Below are 23,908 nucleotides of genomic sequence, written 5' to 3' on the forward strand. Positions count from 1 at the left end.
AATGGAAATATTGGTTTCGGACTTTATTAAATAGACAAACATATATGGCAATTGGCTCGTCATTTATGTGTTTGACGCTTCTTGGTTTTGAGGGACTTTTCCTCTCATTTTGATGATAGCATTAGGTTTGAGCTAGATGCTATATGAAGCAATGATGTAGCAAAAAAACGATATAAAACAGGGAGCATGTTACAACCAATTTGATTTTTTTGTAGGTTCACATAAATGATTGTGTGGTTTAAGTTAGATAAGCTTATAAGTTAGTAGTTAAATGAGCTTAATATTATTTTATTTTGAATGACCAACAAAACCGATCATCCAGATGCACCCATTGACAAAAGACCATCCACGTCTGTAATTACAGACAACTTACATGGGAAACCCATCACTCAAGCCTCAAAGGCTCATTGTGGTAAAACCTCCTAGCCCGCAAATGATATGAGACTCGAATCCACGACCTTCTATCAGGAACGCCATGATATTAGTTTGAATTTGAATTATCCAAATTATTATTATTATTATATTATTATTATTTGAAATAGCTCTGAATTGCCCAATTGAATGCTTATATTAGTTAGCTTATAAAATTTTAATAATTACTTTTCATTTCGTTGTAGTAGATGCCAAAATTTCATGGGTGGTTTGATTTATTCCCCCCCCCCCTATTTTTTTTCTTACCATACTAACTTTATAATTAAAAGAAATAAAAAAAGTAAAATAAAAAACTGATTGATTAATAATAGCATTCATGCTAATCAAGTTAGGGGTGGTTTTTATGTAAACCTCTCCCAAAAAGCTTATAAGTTATAATTCCATTTATAATTAAACCCACATATTGTGGTGCATGAACAAACTCTAATATTAATTTTGATATTATCCCATACTTCAAGCATTAAAAACATTAAATGTTACTTTAATTTATAGCACCTCAATTTTTCAAATTTACCAAATCTTAAAACTGACTCATTTAATTTGAGTTGAAATGAATAAATAAATAAATAAAAGGAAATGCGCATACACTCGAGATCACCCTGACAAATAGATTACCTTTTCTTCCAAAGAACAGAATGTGATGACTCGGCCCACCTCCCAGAAGAAAATTCATAAATTAAAAAAACCTTTTGACTCTACCAAAACAAATTACTTCCAACGAAACTCTAACAAATAAGCTCTCATAAAAAAAGGTTAACAAGGCCAACGAGTTAGAAAGTAACATTTTCAAGATTTACCTTTTTTAATAACTTTTTAAAATATTTTATATAAAATTGGAAGCACACCCCAATGGTTAGTATTCCCTATCAAAGATTAATTAATTAATATTAATAAAAAAGTAATTAAGAGAGATCAACTCTCCTCCAACCTTCCATCTTGTTTGTTTATATATAATAATAATAATAAAAAAAAACTACCGTTTCTTTACAGCAAATCAGCGAGTATTCACAAAGCAAACGCATTACAACATACATACATACATACATACATACAACACTCTTCTTCTTCATCAAGACTCTTCCTTTCTCCATTCATTCCTCCGATCTTTTGAATGTGGGTTCTTTCCAGGTACCTTTCTTCTTCACTCAATCTTTATGGGTTATTATTATTATTCGATTCTTGTTTCTTTATGGGTGGGTTGATATTCGATCGATTTAAGGTTATCTTAATTTGGGCTAAATCAAGATTCTTGATTTTGCCCAAATTCTTGACTACCCTTTTTGTAAATTTGAATAATATGTTTGACTGATTGATGATCATGATCTTGATTGGAAGAATCTTTATAGATCTAACCTTGTAATATAATATAATGTTGTACCCTAATGCAGGTTTCCAATTGGGTCTTTTTTGGATCAGTTTATGCAGAGTTCTTGTAAATTCCAGTTTTTTATAAAATGCCAGGTAAGTTGTTGTAAAATTTATTAAATTTGATCACACACAAGTGTTTTTTTTAATATTAATTTTATTATTGTTATTATGTTGTAGTATTGAATCAAGAAGATAGGGCTACTCAAAGATATGATTTGGGGGCAATTGGGGATGATAAAAAAAGAGTTAGGGTTAGACCTTTGAAGAAAAAGGCAATGGGTGCGACGTCAAATGCGGTACACTCGCTTAAAGTGTTGAATAATAAGCGGGCTTCAAATTGTCGATTTGCTTCTATTTCGATCGATGATGTTAGAGACGATGAAGAAGAGAAAGTAGTGAATGCTTTTCGTGAAATCTTGATTCAGAAAGAGTTGCTTCCCAATGTTCATGATGATTATCATACGCTGTTGAGGTAAATATTTGCGTTATTGCGTATTTGATATGATTTTAGTTTTGTGGAATAATAGTACCTTTGTTTTGTGCAAATGGTTAGTTTAAAATTTGATTGATTTATTGAAGCTTAAGTTTGAGTCTACAAATTTTTCGATTAAAAAATGATGCAAATTTTAAAGAGATTGAGCCAAAAATGATGAAGATGTTAAAATTTTGAAAATCAAAATTCTACCATTTAATAGAATCATATAAGAAGTTGACTAAAATTCAATGCCATCAATCTACATTTAACATTGGCAGTGGATTGGTGATTGGCTTTGACTTTTGACTTTTTTTTAAGAAATGCTGCAATATTCATGGCACTTTTATAATGCAAACGTGGATGGTAGATTTTTGAAGATACCTTTTTTGTAATATATATTTTCTTACCTTATTTGATCTTATAAATTAAATTTGAAAAGGTGGTTATAATACCTATTAAACGGCAAAAAATTGCATATTTGATATGATCTTATTCTTGTGGAAAAATGGTTATTTTGTGTTGTGCAAATGGTTTTTAAAGTTTTAAGTTTTTGAGTTTACAAATATTCATATTAAAGAATTATACAATCTTTTAAGAGAATTAGCAAAACAGCTATTGCTTTATTCATTTTGAAAATCCCTATAAGTCAAAATGTCAAACATACAATCTACATTAATCACACGGTTGCAGATTTTTGAAGGCTAGAAAATTTGATATTGATAAGGCGGCCCAAATGTGGGTAGATATGCTTAACTGGAGGAAAGAATATGGTGCGGATTCTATTTTAAAGGTATGATTATGTGAATTTTTTTATGCTAACATGCAATTCTTTCTGTGTTAAGGTCTAATTCAAATGTTTCTAGAACATTATGTGACTTTTTGTGTGTTTTTTTTAAAAAGACTACCTTTTCAAAATCAACTTTGTTTCTTTAAGTTTTCAATAGAAATTTGATACCAAAGGTACAGATGAAGAATTCATAATTAGTGTAATGGTGCAGATTTTTTTTTTTTTGGGTACATTTAATGGATTTATGTTGGTCAGTTCAATTGGCAGTTTACATGTTATCTTTTTTTGCCGTATGTTCATTCAATCATTCTTACGATAGGGCTGTCTTTGTTCATGAATGTATGGAATTCAGAAATCATATAATAAAACTGACTGCATTAGAAAAATAAATAGATTATTTACCTTTCATAGTTATCTTATTTACAAGACATGTGACTCACCTTAAATTATTGTTTTGATAATACTATTAGAGAAGAAAATAATTGTTAGTATCAAATACTAGTGTTTTGATACATCAGTAAAGACTACATTCACAATTTTAAATCTTGTAATGTTTAATGTCACTTAATTATACCTTGCATTTACATATTTTGAAATTTGAATTGTCACAACAAATATAAGAATTGTTCGAACAGTTTTACAACTTATTATTACAACCTTAAACACATCCAAACACTATCTTAAAGAACATGATTTATTATTCTTAACATTATTTAATTTTGTTGTGATTGTGTGCAGGATTTTGTATATGATGAATATGAAGAGGTTCAAAGATACTATCCTCATGGCTATCATGGTGTGGACAAAGAGGGGCGGCCCGTTTATATTGAACGGTTAGGAAAAGTGGAACCCTCTAAGCTTATGAATGTCACAACAGTTGACAGATTTTTAAGATACCATGTACAAGGTTTCGAGAAAGCTTTTTCTGAGAAGTTTCCAGCATGTTCTGCTGCAGCTAGAAGACATATAGATTCCTGCACAGCCATACTGGATGTTCATGGAATGGTTAGCTTTTCTTTTTTTTTTAAATATATTTTTAGAAAGCTTATGTAAAAGGGCAAAATAGTAATTTTTTGGGCATGGTACTGCCGGATGATTGGTGTGTGAAATATAATTGTAGTTTTTGATAGGGGTGTAAATGAGCTGAGCTTGGCTCGTGAGTTGTTTTTTCAAGCTCGAGCCCAGTCTCATTTATGAAATATAGGATCTCTTCTGATCAATTTGAGCTTTTAACGAACCGTTCTTGAGTAGCTCATCAGCCAGATTGGCCCATTTACTCTCTTAGTATTTGTATTTAAAACTTATATAAATAACACGCTCGTTTAGGCTCCCGACCCTACGAGAGCTCGATAAGTGAAGCTCAGGCCAAGGCTTGTTTAATAAATGAGCTTTTTCTAGACTCGAACTCGTTTAAGCTCATGCTGGTTCGATTCGAGCTTTTAACGTGCCGATCTTGACATTTTACCTTATACTTTTACTTCATTTTGTCTTCAATAATTATTTTAATCGTCTCTTGTTTGTAGAACTGGATGAGTTTTGGTAAGGTTGCACATGATTTGTTAATGCGAATGCAAAAAATAGACGGAGATAACTACCCCGAGGTACTAACTTTGATCTTTATTGTTAATTTTACTATTTTTTCATGTATCTACCGTTTTGACCTTTTTATTTTTTTTGACCTATTTTAAATTTTGGTTAATCAGACATTACATCAGATGTTCATTGTCAATGCTGGCCATGGATTTAAATTAGCATGGAATACCGTTAAAGGGTTTCTTGATCCAAGGACCACATCAAAGATACATGTAAAGATTACTAAGATTTGTCTTTTGTGTTTCATGTAATGTTGACTTTTGTTTGACTAAATGTTGATTTGACATTTGAGAATGTATAGGTTCTTGGTAGCAAGTATCAGAGCAAACTGTTGGAAGCTATCGATTCAAGGTTTTCCTTTTACTTTTCTTTCTTCTTTGTTAAAGAGACGGAATAATAATATCTAAAAGTTATGATTACAAACCTATAACGAGCCTGTGGGCTAAACCCTAATAAAAAATAATGACTAATAATTCTAATAATCTATATTTATATTTAACATTTTTTAAGCGTAAAATTTATTGTTTTGTGAATTTGTAGACAATTACCGGATTTTCTTGGTGGAAGTTGTTCATGCGCTAATGAAGGTGGATGTATGATGTCAGACAAGGGTCCTTGGCATGATCAAGAGTTAATGAAGGTAATTGTGTGAAATTGAGTTTTATTTATAATGTTGAATATGATTACAGTATTTTTTAAAATTAATATGATTAAGGTGACTTTTGACCAGTATAACTTGTTTTCTTTCTTATCTAGTTTTCTACATTTGACTCGTTTAGGCTTCTAAATGAATGGATCGAACACGAATGGGACATGTTTGTTTTGTTTTTTAGTTTAATCGAACAAACGGTCGAACACGAACAATTAAAACGTGGGTTTTTTTGTGTTCGTTTGTTAAAAATCGAGTGCCTATGTTTCATGAACGTAAACGAACAGATATAACTGAACACAAATGAACGAGCATAACCAAGCAAACATCAATTTAAAGTAACATGAACGCCATTTGTTCGGGTCTAAAGTTTTGATAAAACTAGACTAAGAGCTTAGATGAATATATAAACACACGTAAACGAACGAACATTCATGAACATGAACATGGACGATCTTGTTTTCATGTTTGTTCGTTTACCTAAATGAACAAAAAAATGGTCCTTGTTCGTTCGTTTATTAATTGAACGAACATAAACGAACTTCCTGATGAACAGTTCGCGAACTGTTCACTGAACTTTTGGTTCCATTACAGGCCTAGGGCCGTTATTATGAGAAACGACTCATGCTTTCATAAGTCAGTGCATGTTTTCATTGTTTGTATTCTTTTTGCAGCTAGTTAATGGGGGGAATACAGGGAAAAATGATAGCTTTTATGATGATTCTAATTTAGAGATCAAGTCAATCGTTTCTCAGGTGCAGTTTATACGAATATTTAGTAAATCTTTGTAAACGTTTTTTTCGGTGTATTTGTTTTTTTCTCTCCTGAAATTTTACTTACTTTTATGCAGAGCACAAGCCATAAAATATCTGGGGATTTAGCACCGAACACGGGGATTAAAACTCATGTTCCAAGGAGATCTATGTCTCTAAATATTAGAGTATGTGTTTCTTGGTTAAAATTTTAATGGGCGTTTTGATTTATGTTTCTTGGTTGAAAATTTTAGTGGGTGTTGTGGGCAAATGTTTTTAAAAAGTTTGTTTGATTAATAACTAAAAGAACTCACTAATTTAATTATTCATGTTATCTTGTAGAGCACGGTCAACATACCTGTTTATAGCAAAACAAGAGTTGAACCAGTAGTTCCCAGTTCTCAGATTGATGCTATCCCCAGAAGTAAGTGATTCATTACGCGTATTTATTACATTTTTTATACATTCTTAATGCAGGTTGGGTTGAAAACGTTATTTAATATTTTTTTATTACATTGCCATTTTAAGTTTCTGAAAATGAAAATAATAATATACTGAAAATACTATTTAGACCTTAAAAACTAAGAAAGTACTCTCATATGCAGTGCACATGACTGGACTTTTAACAGAAAAAGTTAACTTCTGTTTGTGGAAATGATGTAAGCTGTTACAAAATGTGAACATAAAGGATGATTTCGGTTGGGTTTTTTTTAATTAAGGACGGAAAATGAAATTTGCTGCACACCTAAAGGGCAAAAAGTGTAATTTGGTTTATTTTTTTGTGATGGCTGGCTTGTTTGTGTGTGTGTGTATTTGTAAACGGACGAACATAAACGAATTTAAATGAACATAAAGAACGTTCGCGAACATAAATTAAGAACAGACTTTTTTTTTGGGATAAAGGCCGAGGCCTTGGCAAACTTTATTAAAAATTAAGAACAGACTTGTGTTCATGTTTGTTGGTTAAGTAGATGAACAATTTTTTTGTTCATGTTCGTTCGCTGATTATTTTAAATAAACAAACATAAACAAATTTCCTGCCAAACGGTTCACGAACTGTACACTGAATGGCTGGTTTGTTTACAGGCCTATCTTAGACCTCTATATATAAGATTATAATACAAGTATATTATTCTAACTGTTATTCAACTATTTAACCAGATGATTTGACATTATCAAAAACAGTTGAAGAATCATCCGCTGTGAATAAACTTCTCAGTTTTCCGTACAAAGTTTTAACCTACATTTTTCTTTTAACTTTTGGGTTGGTGAGTTTTTTGTCAAGAAATATTATCAAGTCGTTTAACAACGAGAACCAGTTTGTGAATGACGTGAATGAACCGGGTCCAGTAGAAAAAGAGCTTCTCCTCCCGTATGAGGAGAAGTTAAAACAGTTAGAAGCAATGGTGGATGAGCTGTCAACTAAGCCTTCAAAAATTCCACAAGAAAAAGAGGAAATGCTTGTGGAGTCGATGAATCGTATACGATCGATGGAGTGTGATTTGCAAAAGACTAAAAAGGTACGATTTTTAGTTTTGTATTGTTTTAGTTTTCTTTTGTTAAATGTGTGCATTGTACTTTTTGCGTTGCAGGCGTTATTTGCTACGGCTTCAAAACAAATGGAACTCGAGGAGTCGATAGAGACCTTGAGAGGGGATTCTATCAATGTAAGTTGAAATCTTTTACTTTTAGGTTTCATAATTGATACGACTTTTGGTATAAGTGTAATAAATTCACGGTTTATTATTTTTGAATTTAAAGTCTAGCTTATTTGACCTTAAAAGACCTTCTCTAGGGGTATAAATGAGTCAAAACAAGACTGAGCTCACCTTGTGATTATTTCTTTAAGCTTGAGCTCAGTTCGGGCTCAGCTGGTTCATCTTAATGAATATATTGACATACATGTTTATTAATTTTTTTATGTTTTGATTATATTTTGGGTGTATAACAAAGCTCGAGCTGGCTCGCTTATTATTTATTAATAATTAATTTCTTACATGTATAGTTAATTATTTTTTTATAATTAATTACTAGCAGAAGTGGTATAAAATATATTACATGAGAATTGATAAACTAACCAAAATGAGTAGCGTGTTGCAAATTGTTATCGCCGCAACATAGCGCGGGTTTTCTACTAGTATAGCATGATATCAATCAATCAATCAATCATACCCAGTAAAATCCCACCGACAGCAGAGCTATAGGTAGGGTCTGGGGAGGGTGGGATGTAGGCACACCGTACCTCTATCCAAAGGAATAAAGAGGTGGCTTCCAGAGAGACCCTCGGCTCTAAGAACATGTGTATGAAGCAAAAAAGGAAATCAAAGTTTAACAGTTATATAAAAAACTACTACTAATTATAATAATATTAATAAAAAGGTCACAGTTTAACCGCAATATAAAAGCTAATAATAATAATAATAAAGTATGTAAGGGAAATACCATTATGGTATGTGACCTAAATAGGTTAAGTCTAAGCCCTAAGGTATTCAATTCTCTCTAAAAATCCTTAACTTTAATTCTACTTTTCCACGAATTCCTATCCTCAACCATGTCCTCAGAGAGGTTTAGGTCTATCAAAACATGCCTAATCAGCATGATATATATTATTTATTTATATTTATTATATTTTTATATATAACAATAATTATTATATATATTATATAAATATATATATTTTACATACTAAGTAAATAGTATATAAAGTATATGCTCATTTAGGCTCGCGAGCTTCTCAAGTTTTTTTTTTGGTCAAATTTCGTACTCAACGATTAGGTAGTTGGTTTGTCCTCAAAAGTCAAACACGTTGATTTTGCATTTTAACACTAATGTTTTAAAACTTCTAATAACAGAGAACAAATACATGTTGGGTGAGGCGTACCAAATCATCATCAAGCGGAAGATGGCAATGAACCTCAAAAGTTTGATCGGTTTGGCCTCAAGTCAGCCTTGATTCAGACAAGATTCTTGTTTCCAGCATATGATATACAACACACACACACATGCAGAAAAAGAAGTATAATTTCTTCGTTCTTTCCCCCCCTTCGGGTTGATAATTAAAGGCGTTTTTCTGGTTCATCAAACAATACCCATACTTGTTAATAGATAGTTTACATAGAATGATATAATTCGCCCATAAAAACATGTTCGACGGGTGTAGTCGACAATGGCCAAAACAGTTACTTATTTTTTCTGGTTCAAGTGTAGTTTTGATAATTTTATGACTCATAATGATTTGATTTGCGGTTGAACTCAAATTTGAGCAATAAGAGCGTATGCGTGTTGACTTTTTAAGTCAAACCTGCTAATTTCTGAAGTCAGAATTGATGGAAGTTTCATCATCGTTATTACTTTTGTCATGTTTAGAGCATCCTCGTCATGATCTCCGTTTAAACCGATCTCTAAAGTTTTAGGAAAATTTTATTAAAATTATTTAAATTACCACACCATCAAAATCCTTAAATAAGAAACAATTTTAGCAAAGTTGCAGTGATTTTTTTAACATACGGATGCACTATTCATTTTCTTTATATATTCATTCCTCATCTATGACGTGAGATGTTTATAAATGATAAACAAATTTTAGATATAAATGCATTTTTAATTAAAACGATATTGATTTAAGGGCACATTTGGTGTGTGACTCGGCTCCTGCATTTTCACAAGGGCTGGGTGGGGTAGGATTGCTTAGGCTATGTATAGTGGGGGCTACAAATTGTGAGTGATTTTTGTCATCCAGTCAGCAAAAGAAATATTATTGTTTTAGAGGTGTAATGGTGCTGTAGCCTCATATGTATATATATAATACTAATATAATAGTATTAAATCCAAAACACATCTGGCGACAAATAGCCTAAGCAATCCAGCCCCACCCCTAACATTATTTCTCTAAGACTTTTATTTTCAAATAATTTTTTCACATTCTTTATCACTTAGTGGCATTAGTTGGACTAGTTCATTTATTTGTTCAGCTGAGTACGTCCCAAGCCAAGTATCAAAAATTTATTCTAATATTTGAGAGATAGTACTCATTATTGCTTTGCTTTTTAAAACATGTCACATGGGTGCATGTACTTTTTTGTTATGACCCCCCTCTTATCACCGCAGGGGAAAAGGGGGGGGGGGGGGGGTTCCTCCAATTTGTGCCCCTTATTGTTGTGTTTTGCCGTCATTACACATTGCCTTAGTTAGATGTTTAAACCTAACTACGAGGATGAGGATAGAAAACATGACTTGAACTTAAAGGTGTTTATTAGAGTTCAAACTTCGAACTAGATTTCGTATTTTTGGGTTAAGTAAGTTTAAACTGATTGTGGTCAAGTCAACCAATAGGAACTTGTCTATAGTCTTTGTTATATTCTAAAAATAACTATTTTTGACTACTAGATTGTGGCGAAAATGGTACAAGAAATCCAAAATTCTTGAATGATTTGGAAGCTTCTATTCTTCTAAGCTCTGTAGCCCAGTGATACAAACAGAAGTGAATTTTATCCAAAGAAAAGAAAATACAATAATTTGTTGATAACACTTTCAAATGAGATGCATTGATTCAATTTTAAACAAACAAGAGTTTTGTAACACTGTCATTAAAAACATGTTGATAATATGAAACTGTAAAAAGACAAGTCACTTCTATCGTAAAACAAATTGTAGCAAAGAATGATCTTTGTTGAAGATATTTACCACTACTTATGAGTGTTTTGACCGAAACTCATAAAGGCTACTAATGATGAAGAGAAGGTTGCTACCGACGAGTGTTAATTTTGATAATCATTTCAAGCGAGCAAAACGGTGGAATCATAGCTATAAGTAATTTGAAGAAAACAAAGCTTTAAGGGCATGCGTAGTGAGGCGTTGCCCATCCCATGTGGCACTCCAAAAACGCTGCAACATTATCACTACACATCACATAAAAGATTTGTAACCCAATCCCTTTCTATTCTTTGGCTCTTCATCAAGTGCTTGTTTTGAGATCGTCGTCCCACAATTATTGTTGCTAGTTGCAATTTTCTGGAGATACATCATCAATTTTGCCTCTTGTTATGGGTTGAAGTTTAGTTTCATAATAGGTTTTGAGCCCTTTAATTAGGAAATTTACAAAAACAGTAAAACTTGGTTCAAGAACAGGTTTGACCAATTTATTTCTATTATCAGGTCTCAACATGTTAAGCACTAATAGATGCCTCAACAGTGACCTCTTTTGCATTTACTTTTTATAATTGATTATTAGTTTGGTCATGTTTAAAACCACAGAAAACCTTTATAATTTGATTGACAACTAATTACTCACTGAATTTGATTGGTAGCTTGAGTACAGAATACATAAACCAAACAGTTTGTCATTGCAACTTTCATAATTATAAAGACTTGACTACTTCTGAGAAGTTGGCATTGCAAGAGAAACCCCAGAACCACCTAAATCCTTCCATTGTTGAGTCACAGTTTTGATCTGAGTATAAAAGTTAACCCCCGCTTTGCCTACAAATTCACAACTCATCAAATTGACGCCCGTTTATACTATATGCATTTAAAAAAAGAAAACACGTTAGCACGCACCATAGAAGTTGAGGTCACCAGCAAAAGACGCTTTAGACCCCGTAAACGAGAAAAACGGTAACGGAACTGGAATTGGAACATTTATGCCAACCTACATGCACAAACATTAGTTTCTTTGTATTCTTGTATTCTAAGTTTCTAACAATAGGTGTCCTTATTGTTAATGTATTATTTTATTACCTGTCCGGCTTCAATATCCGTTTGAAATTTTCTAGCAGCCACACCAGATGATGTGAAAATAGCTGCTCCATTGCCATACCTGCAAAACAAACTTCTCTTTAATAAAAGGTTTCAACATCAACACTAGTTATTGTGAAGAAACAAATTACTTATTTCTGTTAACAATATTAATCGCCTCCTCCAAGCTGCCAGCCTGCAAGCAAAGAAGAACCGGGCCAAATATCTCTTCCTGAAATATTAAAAACATAAGCCAGGTTTCAAAGAAAGAAAAACAAAATTGTATGTAATGGAGAAACAAATACCTTGTAGCATTCCATATCTTCAGTAACACCAGACAAAATTGTGGGTCCCACAAAGTTCCCTTGTTCATATCCTGGAACCACAATATCTCTTCCATCAAGCAGCAGTCTAGCACCACTTTCGACACCACTCTGAACCAATCTGCACACTCGCTCTTTTGCCTGATTAATTTTAAAAGAGTGTCATTTCCAACAGTGTCAAATAGTTTTTAGCCCAACAGTGTCATTTCCATTTCAGTTAAACCCAAGCCTTTAACACCGTTTTTAGCCCAACAGTGTCAAATATTAAGTACGATTTTAGTCAAATAGTTTTTAGCCCAACAGTGTCATTTCCATTTCAGTTAAACCCAAGCCTTTAACACCGTTTATTTTTTTCTAAAAAGTCAAAACACTCATTTTTATGTTTTTTAATTTTTAATAACAGGGGTATTTTGGTCTTTTCACACAACTTAGAAAAAAATGGATGCTGTTAGTAGTTTGACTTAACTTGACTTAACTTGGACTTAAATGATCAAACTAGAACTATCGGACTAGGAGTATAAGATGGTTTTAGTCCCTGTGGCTTGACCCAAATAACCATTTTAGTACATTAGTTTTTAATCCAATAGTTTCATTTTCGTTTCAATTAAACCCAAGCATTTTAATGTTTTAAATTTTTTTAAAACAGGGAAATTTTGGTCTTTTCACGCAAACTTAACAAAAAAAATGGATCGTGTTAGTTGTATGACTTTAAATGAAACGAAAATAAACTAAAAAAGTCAAATTATAACTAATGGACTCAAATGGTTATGTGAGTCAAACACAGGAGCTAAAACTGTATTTAACTGATTTAAAAAATATACACTTGCCTGTTTGCTAATTACTGGACCTAAGTCAGCATCAGGTTCTGTCCCCGCATTTACTTTTAATGACTTGGCACGCTTCACCAACTCATTTTCCCTGTAACACAACAAACATATATTTAGTAGAATTAAATGAAATAAACTAACCTACCTAAAAAAGAAAAGTGATCAGAATTAAATAAAATACCATTCTTTTGAATCTCCGACAAAAACAACAGTGCTCAAAGCCATACACCTTTGTCCTGCAGCCCCAAAACCAGCAGCAACTAAAGCATTTAAAGTAGCATCAACGCTCGCATCGGGCATTACAATACCATGGTTTTTAGCTCCCATATTTGACTGCAAAAATATTAATCGGTTATAAACTTGAATCACTTGGAAAATACACAAAAGTGAGTGTACCTGAACACGTTTTCCTTTGGCTGATGCTCTTGCATATATATGCATTCCCGCCTAGAATGAAAAATGAAAAGTAAATAGATATCAATAGCTTATAACATTATTATTGTAAAGTAAAAAACAACATACATGCAGTACAATCTTAACAATGAAAGAATAAAACCATAAAATATTACCTACCGTGTTTGAACCAACAAATGATATAGCCTTAATGTCTTCATCATCACAGATAGCATTCACAATGTCCTGCCTCAAAACAAATATCAGTGGATTAATACAAAAGCTCATGTGTTACATATGCTTCTTTCTACAATTTTGTAAACTAATATTCTATAAGCACACTAGATTAAATAAAGGAATCCCGTGTTTCGAACTGAAGTCAATTTTTTTTAGTTTTGCAAGTTGTAAATTTATTTATTACGAAGGGGTGAGAGGTGAAATAAGAAAAGCAGGAAAAAGTAGGTTGAGCTCACAGAATTGTGGCATGTGGCAGTGGATAGTAACTTATTTATCAGGTATAGATATAATAGTCAAAACTAATACCTAAAATAAGGAAACCGGCGATTCTATTGCAGGGGATCTAAAGAAACGATAATTTGATTGCGGAGGAAAATAAAGGAATGTTTGGAGAAAAAAAGCAGGAAAAAACAATTTAGGGGCCCTAGAATTGTGCAACACATGTACTTTATTTATCAAGTATAAAGATAATGAAAGAAAAATAGCAAAGATGTTATGATTAGTAAGGAGGAAACATACATGGGTGCCATGAACAATATTCAGCACACCGTTGGGTAAACCGGCTTCCATCGCCAGCTCAGCAAGTAACATAGAAGCCCCTAAAAGAGGGTACAAAATTGCAAAGATATATCAGTATAAAACAAAATTTCAGAAATAAAATACTTAATAGATATGTGAAAATGACCTGGATCTTTCTCTGACGGCTTTAGAACAAAAGTATTACCACTGGTAACAGCAACTGGAAACATCTGCAAACAAAATAAAATAAGCATTTTTTTTACAATAACAATAACACATATATCAAACAATCTGATATTAGCAAACATACCCACAAGGGAATCATTGCTGGGAAGTTGAAGGGGCATATACCCGAACATACACCAAGTGGCTCTCTGATACTGTACGTATCAATTCCATTGGATACATTTGAAGAAAACTCACCCATTTGTAAACTCGCCATTCCACAAGCATGTTCGACCACCTCTTTAAAATCAAATAATACCATACATTAAGTATTATTTAAAACTTAGGTATTATAATATGAAATAACCTACCGAGTCCACGGAACACGTCACCCTGTGCATCCTTCAAGGTCTTTCCTTGCTCTGTAGTAATGTTCATGGCAAGCTTGGCCTGAGACAAATGGATAGGCTTGTAAATGAACCGAACGAACACAAATGGAGCGTGTTCATGTTCGTTTGTCAACTTTAACCGATCGGACATGAACAATTAAACAAACAATGTTTTCTTGTCCATGTTCATTAGTTAAGAAAATGAATGTATTTATGTTCGTTCATTAACAGTACAAACAAATGGTTCAGTTCATGAATGAACATAACCGAGCTAAACCAATTAGAACCAAATGTGAACAATGATGTGTTTGGCCTAAAAAGTTAACAAAACTAGAGTAAATTATAATGAGCCTAAAGAATTTAAATGAATATATTAACAAACATAAACTAACGAACATAAATAAACAAGTGTTTGATGATTCCATAGACAAAAGAACAAATTTGTAACTGATAAGTATATGCTAAGTGCTAACCATGTCTCTTCTAATAAGTTGTTGAAGCTTCAACATGACGCGTTGGCGAGCGGTGATTGGCGTGTTACGCCATGCTGGAAACGCCTGTTTGGCAGCAGAAACAGCAGCTTGAAACTCCTCAGTTTTGGTCAAGGGTATTTGAGAAACAACTTGTTGTGTAGCCTAAGTCCAAACAAATAATACTTAATTAAATAAACAAGAATAATAAGAAAAAAGAGCATGCAAGAAGTGAGAAAGGAGTTACCGGATTGATAACATCAATAAAGTCCGATGATTGTGAGTTAACAAAGCTACCTCCAATTAGATTTGGCACTTTCTGATTCACAACAAAACATGCATACTTTGTGATTAATTATTTAAACTAATAAAGTTTGGGGCAAAGAGAGCATACAGGAGGAGGATCGTTGTGTCTCAGAGATTGCTGTGTAGCGGTAGAATAATACTTTAGGTTTAGGGCGAATAATATTTGAGGACTCAAAGTAGAACCTGCTGTCAATTCGATCAGCAAATATAGAATAGAGATTGTGAATGGATTAGTCAAAGTTTACCTCGTCGGATTGATAGTCGCAGCATGGTTTCTGCAGAGATGGATCTCGTCAATTTCAAGGTGGAAGAAGTGAGTGATCGGATTCGGATTCGGATTCGGATTCGGATTCGGATTAGGATTAGGATTAGGATTAGCACAAACAAAGCAAGCGTGACAGTCAGTGAGGATGACCACTATAATAATAATAATAATAATCAAATTTGGACATGAGTGTTAATATAATTAATTATTATTATTTATATTATTAAATATATTAAGAGATAAGAGCACACGTCATTATTTACTTTTTTAATACGGGGCATCTAATTGTAACTCTCTCCGGTCCGGTCCAATCATACACAAGCCAACTCTCATCTCATGAGTCATGATAAAGCCTAAAACATAAAATATTCCCTAACTAGATGACTTTGAGTAACGTTAATTAGTCATGCAGTTACGTTATAGAAAAAAAAATGGCTATATTTGATTATATCGTACAAAATCATACAAGTTGTATTATGACTATTTTTCACTCTATCATATGAATCGTATGATGTGACATGCTCTAATGTACAGATTTCGGTTGACATTGTACGGCTGATATACACACTATTGTACACTTCTTGGATGGTGTTGTGTACCAGCTACCAACCCCTTGCAAGATATGTGAATAGCTTAAAACTTTTTCATAAGTTATAGGTGTAGTACAATATTTGATATTTGTTTGATTGTCAAATAAAGTCTTGATCATTGTGTTGTCTAGAGCATTATAAATATTTGGGGCTCTCTTCAACTCTCATTGTTAAGAGCAATTTATCTTTATCTAGGCTCATGATTGGTGATAATAAGCTAAAAGAGTACATAGTTGTGAAGTTCAAGTATGTGTTTAAATACGTTTAGACCATATTTGTTTTTCTAACATACAAGATATCATCATATTACAATTTTTGTACACATACACCCCTAAGATTATGCACAATAGTTTCCATATAACCATATCAATATTCTTCACATTCCTACTTTCATAGCAAGATCATGGTGGCAAAAGGTACCATGTTGAATTTGTGTACATTTTCACTCATCTAAAGCCTTTAGACTCTATAACTAGGAAGTCCATAGTCAAGTGAAGCAACTAATATCGCTAATAAATTATTTCGTAACTCAGTGAGATGTAATTAGAGAGGAGAGGATCCTCAAATGTGACGCCGTAAAAAGTTACAACCAGGTACAGTAATACGAGAAAAAAACAAAATCAACTGGATGTCCGACAAGGGAGTGTCATAAAAGGAATAAGACGCTTCATTAAAAATTGACACAGTGGCGAACATCTAGCAATATCTTCTTGCCCCATTGTCTTTGTATTTTTACTATTAGAAAGCAATGTAAAATTTAACTTCAGTTTCCATGTTTTCTAAATACATTCATATATTTGTCAACATTGTCAGTCAGTCACCTTTGCAATCTACAAAATACATATCTAAAACATGAGTATACAAACCATCATTTTGTAACAAATGAAGATGTAATGTTTTTTTCCTAATAAACTAGTGTTAAAACAGTTTGAAGTTTAGTCCCCTCAACTCTCAATAGGGTACTGCTATCTGGCAGCCTGTTGCATAGGTGGCCATTTAACTTCATCGTCATCTGTATAACCTCGGATAAGAAAGTCTGAACAATTCTTGACAATTCCATGGTTATACGGGTTATGAAACCCCCCTTGTGCTCCTTGAAGATATGCGTATCGTGTAGCATTTACATATTCGTTTGTTGTTATGTTTCTACCAATCTGCATTCACAAAACACCATTTGTCAAAACAAAACAACTTGGCTTTTCCCACTACAATTATTATGTAATATTAAATTATCAAAATAAAATATCAACTGCAAAACGGTTGTAGGAGTAAGGATTAAGGGTGTAAACGAGCCAAGCCGCTCGAGATCAGCTCGCTTAAATGCTCGAATCTATCCGAGCTTAAGCGAGCTCCGGCCTAAAAATAAGCTTCCTTAACAGGCCCAAGCTTCATTTATCAAGCTCGAGTTGGCTCACGAGCCTATAATTTATATAGTTTTTATTTAGTATATTAAATATATAAATATATTTATGTAACAATTACTATTATATATACAATTTTGATAAAAAAAATAACTAAAAAATATATTTTATATTTTTATGTTATGTATAACAATTATAATTAAAAAATATATATGTATAGCAGTTAAAATTGTGAACAAATTAACTAATAAACAATAAACGAGCCCAGCCTGAGTCGGGCTTCAGACCGCTTGGGAGCCTAAATGAGTCTATACTTTATATAGTTTTTGTTTAATATATATTAAATATGTATAATAACTATTAGTGCATATAAAAATTTGATATAACCAAATAAGACATTATGTATAACAATTATAATAAAAAAAATTTATGTAAAACAATTAGTAGCGTGTATAAATTAACTAATCAACAATAAACGAGCCCGGCCTGAGTCAACCTCGAGCTTTAAAATCTACTCATGAGCAGAGCTCGAGCTCTTGTAAGTTGAACAAGCCGAGCTCAAGCCTAGTCAGGCTCGGCTTGTTTACACCCCTAGTTTGGATTTACTTGTATGTTATAAGATTGAGAGAATTATCACCTGGTAAGCTTGTATGACGAACAAAGTTCCAGCAGCAAGCAAGATAAATGAATCAAAAAAAAGAAAGACAGCAGCACCAGGATGTTGAAAAACAACATGATGAATCCAAGATTCTTCACTCTGCAATGCTGGTATCGAAGTCCACATTCCTGTTGTTTCAAGAGTAAAGATATAAAATTTGAATACACAATAAACATCGCAAAAATACAGGTGTTTGTGAGTTATTGATTTTAACATACTATGAACAGCGACCACCCCGCCTATCAATGAAGTCAATAGGCCCAAGAATAAAAAGACGAAGAAATCCCATTTATTCTTCTGCAATAATAGAAAAACAATTGCAATAATAGTTTCTTGAAATATGTTAAATATATTGAATAAATACCTTTCCCACACAATTTGAGATCCAGGGGCAGTGGTGGTCAAATTGTTCCACACAGCGTTTGCATGTAGGACAGTGTTTGGAGCGAACGGGTCTTATTATCTGGGCAAAATAGTCATTTAACATCAATATATTAAAGCCTTTAGAAGATCAATGTAAGATGAATATTCTTTTAAGTTAAATATTTTAACTTGTAGGTGAAGTATAGAATAAGCTTATAAGAACCTTGCAAGTAGGACAAAGCTGGGACCAATTTCCAGTCCAATTAGCCGTGTTGGTCAGATCAATTTTCAACAAAGGACCCTGCAAACATCACAAGAATCATAAACTATCTTTTGGGGCATAAAAGATTAGATTTTAAGAAGCAGGTAACACGTTTTTGAAATAAAATCGGCTTTTTTAGGGACCAGGGTAAGTGCAAGTTACTTCACTATCTCTAACATATTACTCTGTTGCAGCCAAATTTTCCGTTCTCGAATGTTGCAACCATCTGTTTAAAAGCACGTATAACACCACCTAAGTCTCTTAGTACTTTTTATTCTGTTTTGCTAGACTTAATCCTTTGGGTTCACATGTGAAATGGGTCAGAGTTTGGACTGGAGTCTGATTTGGATTAGGAATATTCTAGAGTCAAATTATTATTGGCCTTTTAGGATTTAGATGCTGGTTTTTTATAGTCTCCTATTTGATGGTCTTTCAGGTTTCTTGTGTTTCAAGTTTTAAGTCTTATTTAAAGGGTTTTTGGTTTGATTATCATGTATGCAATTTATGATTATTCATTAGTAAAAAAAATGTCGATTTCTTGTGAAAACCATAAGTTTAGCATTTAAATGTACAGTCACACATCGTTAATGTATTTTGTTACATTTATGTGAGCAAGATTTACTTTATCAATTAATAATCAAGAAGTATACCTCTGCATCAGCATTATTATTAATCCCTCCAGATGTTTTCACATAACCGGGATCTTTACTGCAACCAAATAAATCATGAATTAAGGAAGGAAAAATATTATTAACTTTTTTTAACGTAACTAAATAAAGCGTGCCTGCTGCAACGGACAAACATCAATAGTGAAGCAATTGATAGTGAAACAGCAGTCCATCCCCAAAGCCCAACAACAGCAGTCACCTTAACAAGATTAGAAGCTGACATGGAAAAAACAAAACATCCTGATTAGCATCCTTAATTAACTCAAAGAGAACATATTATTAACTGTTGATTTACATTTACCCACCAAAAAGAATAGAATTGATGAAAATTATCGTGCAGACAAATACTATGCAGAACAATACAGGGGCATAACCTATATCCCAAACTTTATTGATCCAGCCTTTATCTTTCCAACAACTGTTGTGTCCACGAAGAGCATTAGACTGCATTAATTGAGATTATAACGTTATCAAATAAGTCTCTCTTTGTGCAAAGCTTATATTGTTGAAATAATTATTATTAGAAAAAACGATACACACAAGGATTAAAGAAATGTGGCGATGGCCCCTGTCTGCTGCAATTTGTGCAGGTGTAAATCCAGCATTATCTTTCACCATTAATTCCTGTTTTGTCCCTGCATGTATAAGTACAATGCAAGCCTCCAGATTCCCTCTCAATGCAGCCCAATGCAAAGGGGTGCAACCTACCAAAGAATGTATTTGTCATTGTGGAATTCATCCAACGCCCAACGGTTAACTTGTATTGGGGGTGCCTCACCGTGTCTGGATGTGTGTTTACATCAATTAAAGCAACTTGTTGCATTAATCAGTTTTGGATGTATGGTAAACTACTAATTCTGATTATTGAGATAAATGCAAACTTAACTAACAATCCATAATTGACAGTTGAGATTAATAACTTGAGACTGATGTTTATCAAAGTTCGCATGGAAGTTGTTTTGAGTCAAAGTTAATGTTTAGCATGGAAGCTCATTGTTGCGTAAGAAAGGTCATGTTGGGTATGATGGTGTGTTGTGAACGAGAGTTATATTTTAGGGGCTTTATTGTTATTTTCTCATTCTTGCATTTGGGACTCTAAATAGACATAAGATCTAGGGTTTTCATTGTGTAAAAAATCAAGCTTCACAGAAATACAAGAAATGGGATTAATATTTGCATCATTGTGTTCTTGTGATTTCATCATTGATTCATACAAATTGAGAGTCTCCGAATCTCAATTTGTATTCGACAGATTCGTATTGTTTGATTCGATCCTAACATCGGCTATCAAAACCACCCCTTAATATGAGCCTATAATACATTATAAATAAAAAGAAAGTACCTTCTTTATCTTGTTTTCCTTGATAGGCATCCCAAAAAAGAAGTAATCTTATTGTATCTGCAAATCCTTTATAAGCAGCCCTAATTGAGCATAATTAAGAACATATCATTACCATATTCAATTTTAAAAATTTTTATTAATATTAAAGTGCTCCCATACTCATGAGTTTAACATACCAATGAAGAGGGGTCCTTCCATCATTATCTGGTACATCAAAATCAGCATGATATTTGGCTACAATGTAGTTCAAGAATGATGTTTGACCATACTGGGCTGCAACATGAACTGTCTGCAGTAAAGCCCATAACTGAAAGCTTCTATAACTATATTATTAACTTAAAATTTCATAATTAGGGGTGCAAACGAGCTGAGCAGCTAGCGAGCTACTCGAAATCGGATCGATAAACAGCTCGAAATGAACCAAGCCTTATCAAGCCCAAACCTCAAATAAAGCTTGTTTAGGCTCGTTGAGCCTTGTGTATTTTTAAGCTTCAACTCTTGGACTCGTATCTAATAATTTCACACTGCTAGCCAGCTTGAGTAATGCTTTGGCTCGTTTAAGGTACTGCACATGAGCCCAAACCGAACTTAGCCTCGTATGAGGTTTTTCTCAAAATTACTAAAAATGCATAAAATTTAATTAAAAAATAATAAATCAGCCGAGTTCGAGCTTAAAAAAACGAATCACGAGCCGAAGTCGGTCTTTAGCAAAAGAGCTCAAAACGAGCCGAGCTCTCGTAAGTCGAAACGAGTTGAGCTCGAGCCTAGTCAAGCTCGGGCTCAGCTCAACTCGTTTACACCCCTATTCCTAATCCACAGTTGATTTTGCACTAAACTAAAACGATTTACCCTATAAGCATTCACATCAGCCGCCTCAACACGCGCACCATTCTGCAACAACACCTCTGCAGCCGCAACCGAACCCCGAACCGCCGCCCAATGCAACGCAGTCTGGCCCACGTGATCAACAGCATGAACATCACCACCATGCTATATTAACAACCGGTTAAGATCTCAACACACAGATCTGATTATTAACTAACCATAATCAACCAAAACACACACATACCTCGATAACATACTGAACACCATCAGCAAAGTTATTAAGAGCAGCCCACTGAAGCGGGTAATACCCATTACCATCCGGTTGATTAAGAGAAGCACCATCTTCTTCAACGAATTTTATTAATTTGGGAAGATCGCCGTAAGCAGAAGCACCAAACACGTCAACGATTACAACTTGTTCTGTGTTGGGTTTGTTGTCTTTGGAAGAGTCGGAAACAATTTCGATCTCGGATAAAGCCATTGATTGAACAAGGGTTTTGATTTGGGAGGTGTATCAAGTAGTTGTTGAAGTGGGGTTTGAAGAAAGATTGCTACTTTGATGAGTGGAATAGTTCAAGATTGCAATGAAACTTGGGTTTGGGGCTTCTTGTAGAAGAAATGGGTTTATGACCAGAATTTTGTCTTCTTAGTTTTCTTAAAATTCACTATTATTCCATATTATTAGACAGAATTACAAATTTTGTGCTTTAAAATAAGACGAATTACGGTTCGTGTCCTTTTCTAAGTTTCCTTGCAGGCGGTGTACTTTAAACTTTTTTTTCCTACAAGTTTTGTCCTTTACGCTAACTGGGTTAGAAAAAGTCAGTTAAATGCCCTCACGTGAGACGCATGTGAGGGCATTTTTGTCTTTTCGTCTACCTGCAACTTCTTTTTCCTCTTTTCTTCTTCCCCCCTATCTCTCCTCTCATGTGCATCCACCATCACCACCCACCTTCTTCTTTCAACATCCAAAACCCCACCACCACCTGTTGCCGACTGCCACCACTACCCACCACCTACCGCCGCCACCATCACCTTCAATCTCACCTACAAAATCAAACCATCATCATCCCAATCCGAATTCATTTCAATTCAATCGAAAACCCTAAAAATGATCGGTTCCGATCACCACAAAAAACAACCCTCAATCTACAACCGATCTTACACCATCAATTCAACCTCAGCCATCGATTACCCACTAAAACCCTCACCTAATTCCACCCTTAATCGCTCCGAATCCGTCAAGAAACCCTCCGAAGCCCAAACCTGCAACTGCCACCAGAAACAACCACACCACCATACAGCAACCACCACTACACAACAGCCAACACCTGCAACTGCCACCACGAAGCCCAAACTTTTTAAATCGACCACGAAACCCTAAAATATTAACCCGGATCTCAGATTTGTTACCGGGTTCCCTATCAGAACCCTAGGTGGCGGTTGTGGTGGTTGTCTGCTGAAGCGATGAGTGTTACCTACGGTGGTCTGAGTCATTGGCGATGGTGTTCTCCGATAGGGCAAGGTAACCTTGTATCTCTTCATCATTGTTGACCGTCGCCGTCGGGTTCTTCCGTGGAACCCTAGATGGCGGCGATGTCGGCGTGGTAATGATGTGGTGGGTGGGAGCTGTTATCGCCTGTGATTCGAAGCTTTCTTTGTACATTCTTCTCTTCAGTGTAACATTTTATTACTAATTTTGATTTTGTTGAATGGGTAGCATCAACAACTATGAAATTCGGGCTTTACAGTCGTTGACGGAGAGTATTCGAGATGGAAGGAATTGTGTGACCGGCGGCGGGAGATTGCTGTGGAGATGTTTGAATTAGACACATGACGGCAGTTGTTCAGGTGATGGTGGCGGCGGTAGGTGGTGGGTAGTGGTGGCAGTCGGCAACAGGTGGTGGTGGGGTTTTGGATGTTGAAAGAAGAAGGTGGGTGGTGATGGTGGATGCACATGAGAGGAGAGATAGGGGGAAGAAGAAAAGAGGAAGAAGAAGTTGCAGGTAGACGAAAAGACAAAAATGCCCTCACATGCGTCTCACGTGAGGGCATTTAACTGACTTTTTCTAACCCAGTTAGCGTAAAGGACAAAACTTGTAGGAAAAAAAAGTTTAAAGTACACCGCCTGCAAGGAAACTTAGAAAAGGACACGA

The 23,908-nt window shown here is 34.1% G+C and overlaps 4 protein-coding genes across 5 annotated transcripts in view; 2 read left to right on the top strand and 2 right to left on the bottom strand.

Moving 5' to 3' along the window:
- LOC143601874 (E3 ubiquitin-protein ligase PRT1-like) overlaps window positions 1–23,908 on the top strand; it is a 228,406-nt gene that overhangs the window by 52,198 nt on the left and 152,300 nt on the right. The window lies entirely within an intron of this gene.
- LOC143600352 (phosphatidylinositol/phosphatidylcholine transfer protein SFH9-like) lies at window positions 1,792–9,235 on the top strand. Of its 2 annotated transcripts, XM_077078076.1 has the most exons (14): window positions 1,792–1,893; window positions 1,978–2,272; window positions 2,966–3,065; window positions 3,801–4,067; window positions 4,586–4,663; window positions 4,766–4,867; window positions 4,957–5,006; window positions 5,196–5,295; window positions 5,979–6,059; window positions 6,155–6,244; window positions 6,399–6,480; window positions 7,218–7,576; window positions 7,649–7,723; window positions 8,909–9,235. In XM_077078076.1, the coding sequence occupies exons 1-14, from the start codon at window positions 1,887–1,889 to the stop codon at window positions 8,966–8,968; spliced, it is 1,746 nt and encodes a 581-aa protein (XP_076934191.1). In that variant the 5' UTR covers window positions 1,792–1,886; the 3' UTR covers window positions 8,969–9,235. The 2 variants fall into 2 exon arrangements, with proteins under 2 accessions (XP_076934191.1, XP_076934186.1); XM_077078071.1 differs by having other exon boundaries at window positions 7,218–7,723.
- LOC143601205 (methylmalonate-semialdehyde dehydrogenase [acylating], mitochondrial-like) lies at window positions 11,290–15,688 on the bottom strand. Its single transcript, XM_077078676.1, has 17 exons — window positions 15,664–15,688; window positions 15,507–15,601; window positions 15,360–15,455; window positions 15,116–15,277; window positions 14,625–14,703; window positions 14,399–14,553; window positions 14,255–14,318; window positions 14,089–14,168; window positions 13,513–13,578; window positions 13,336–13,386; window positions 13,121–13,272; window positions 12,940–13,030; window positions 12,095–12,253; window positions 11,942–12,021; window positions 11,793–11,871; window positions 11,613–11,703; window positions 11,290–11,534 (listed from the first exon to the last, which is right to left on the bottom strand). The coding sequence occupies exons 1-17, from the start codon at window positions 15,686–15,688 to the stop codon at window positions 11,428–11,430; spliced, it is 1,632 nt and encodes a 543-aa protein (XP_076934791.1). The 3' UTR covers window positions 11,290–11,427.
- Window positions 17,182–22,304, bottom strand: LOC143600370 (putative protein S-acyltransferase 23). The gene is made up of 13 exons (XM_077078084.1): window positions 21,997–22,304; window positions 21,777–21,917; window positions 21,104–21,216; window positions 20,928–21,007; window positions 20,126–20,289; window positions 19,891–20,029; window positions 19,702–19,801; window positions 19,568–19,625; window positions 18,879–18,956; window positions 18,657–18,755; window positions 18,511–18,589; window positions 18,272–18,420; window positions 17,182–17,427 (listed from the first exon to the last, which is right to left on the bottom strand). Exons 1-13 carry the CDS (start codon window positions 22,231–22,233, stop codon window positions 17,239–17,241), a joined length of 1,626 nt encoding a protein of 541 aa, XP_076934199.1. The 5' UTR covers window positions 22,234–22,304; the 3' UTR covers window positions 17,182–17,238.

Source organism: Bidens hawaiensis, unplaced genomic scaffold (genome assembly GCF_021521415.1).
Source record: "Bidens hawaiensis isolate Kalapana, Puna unplaced genomic scaffold, B.hawaiensis_p1.1 tig00001960_1, whole genome shotgun sequence".
Taxonomy (NCBI): Eukaryota; Viridiplantae; Streptophyta; class Magnoliopsida; order Asterales; family Asteraceae; genus Bidens; species Bidens hawaiensis.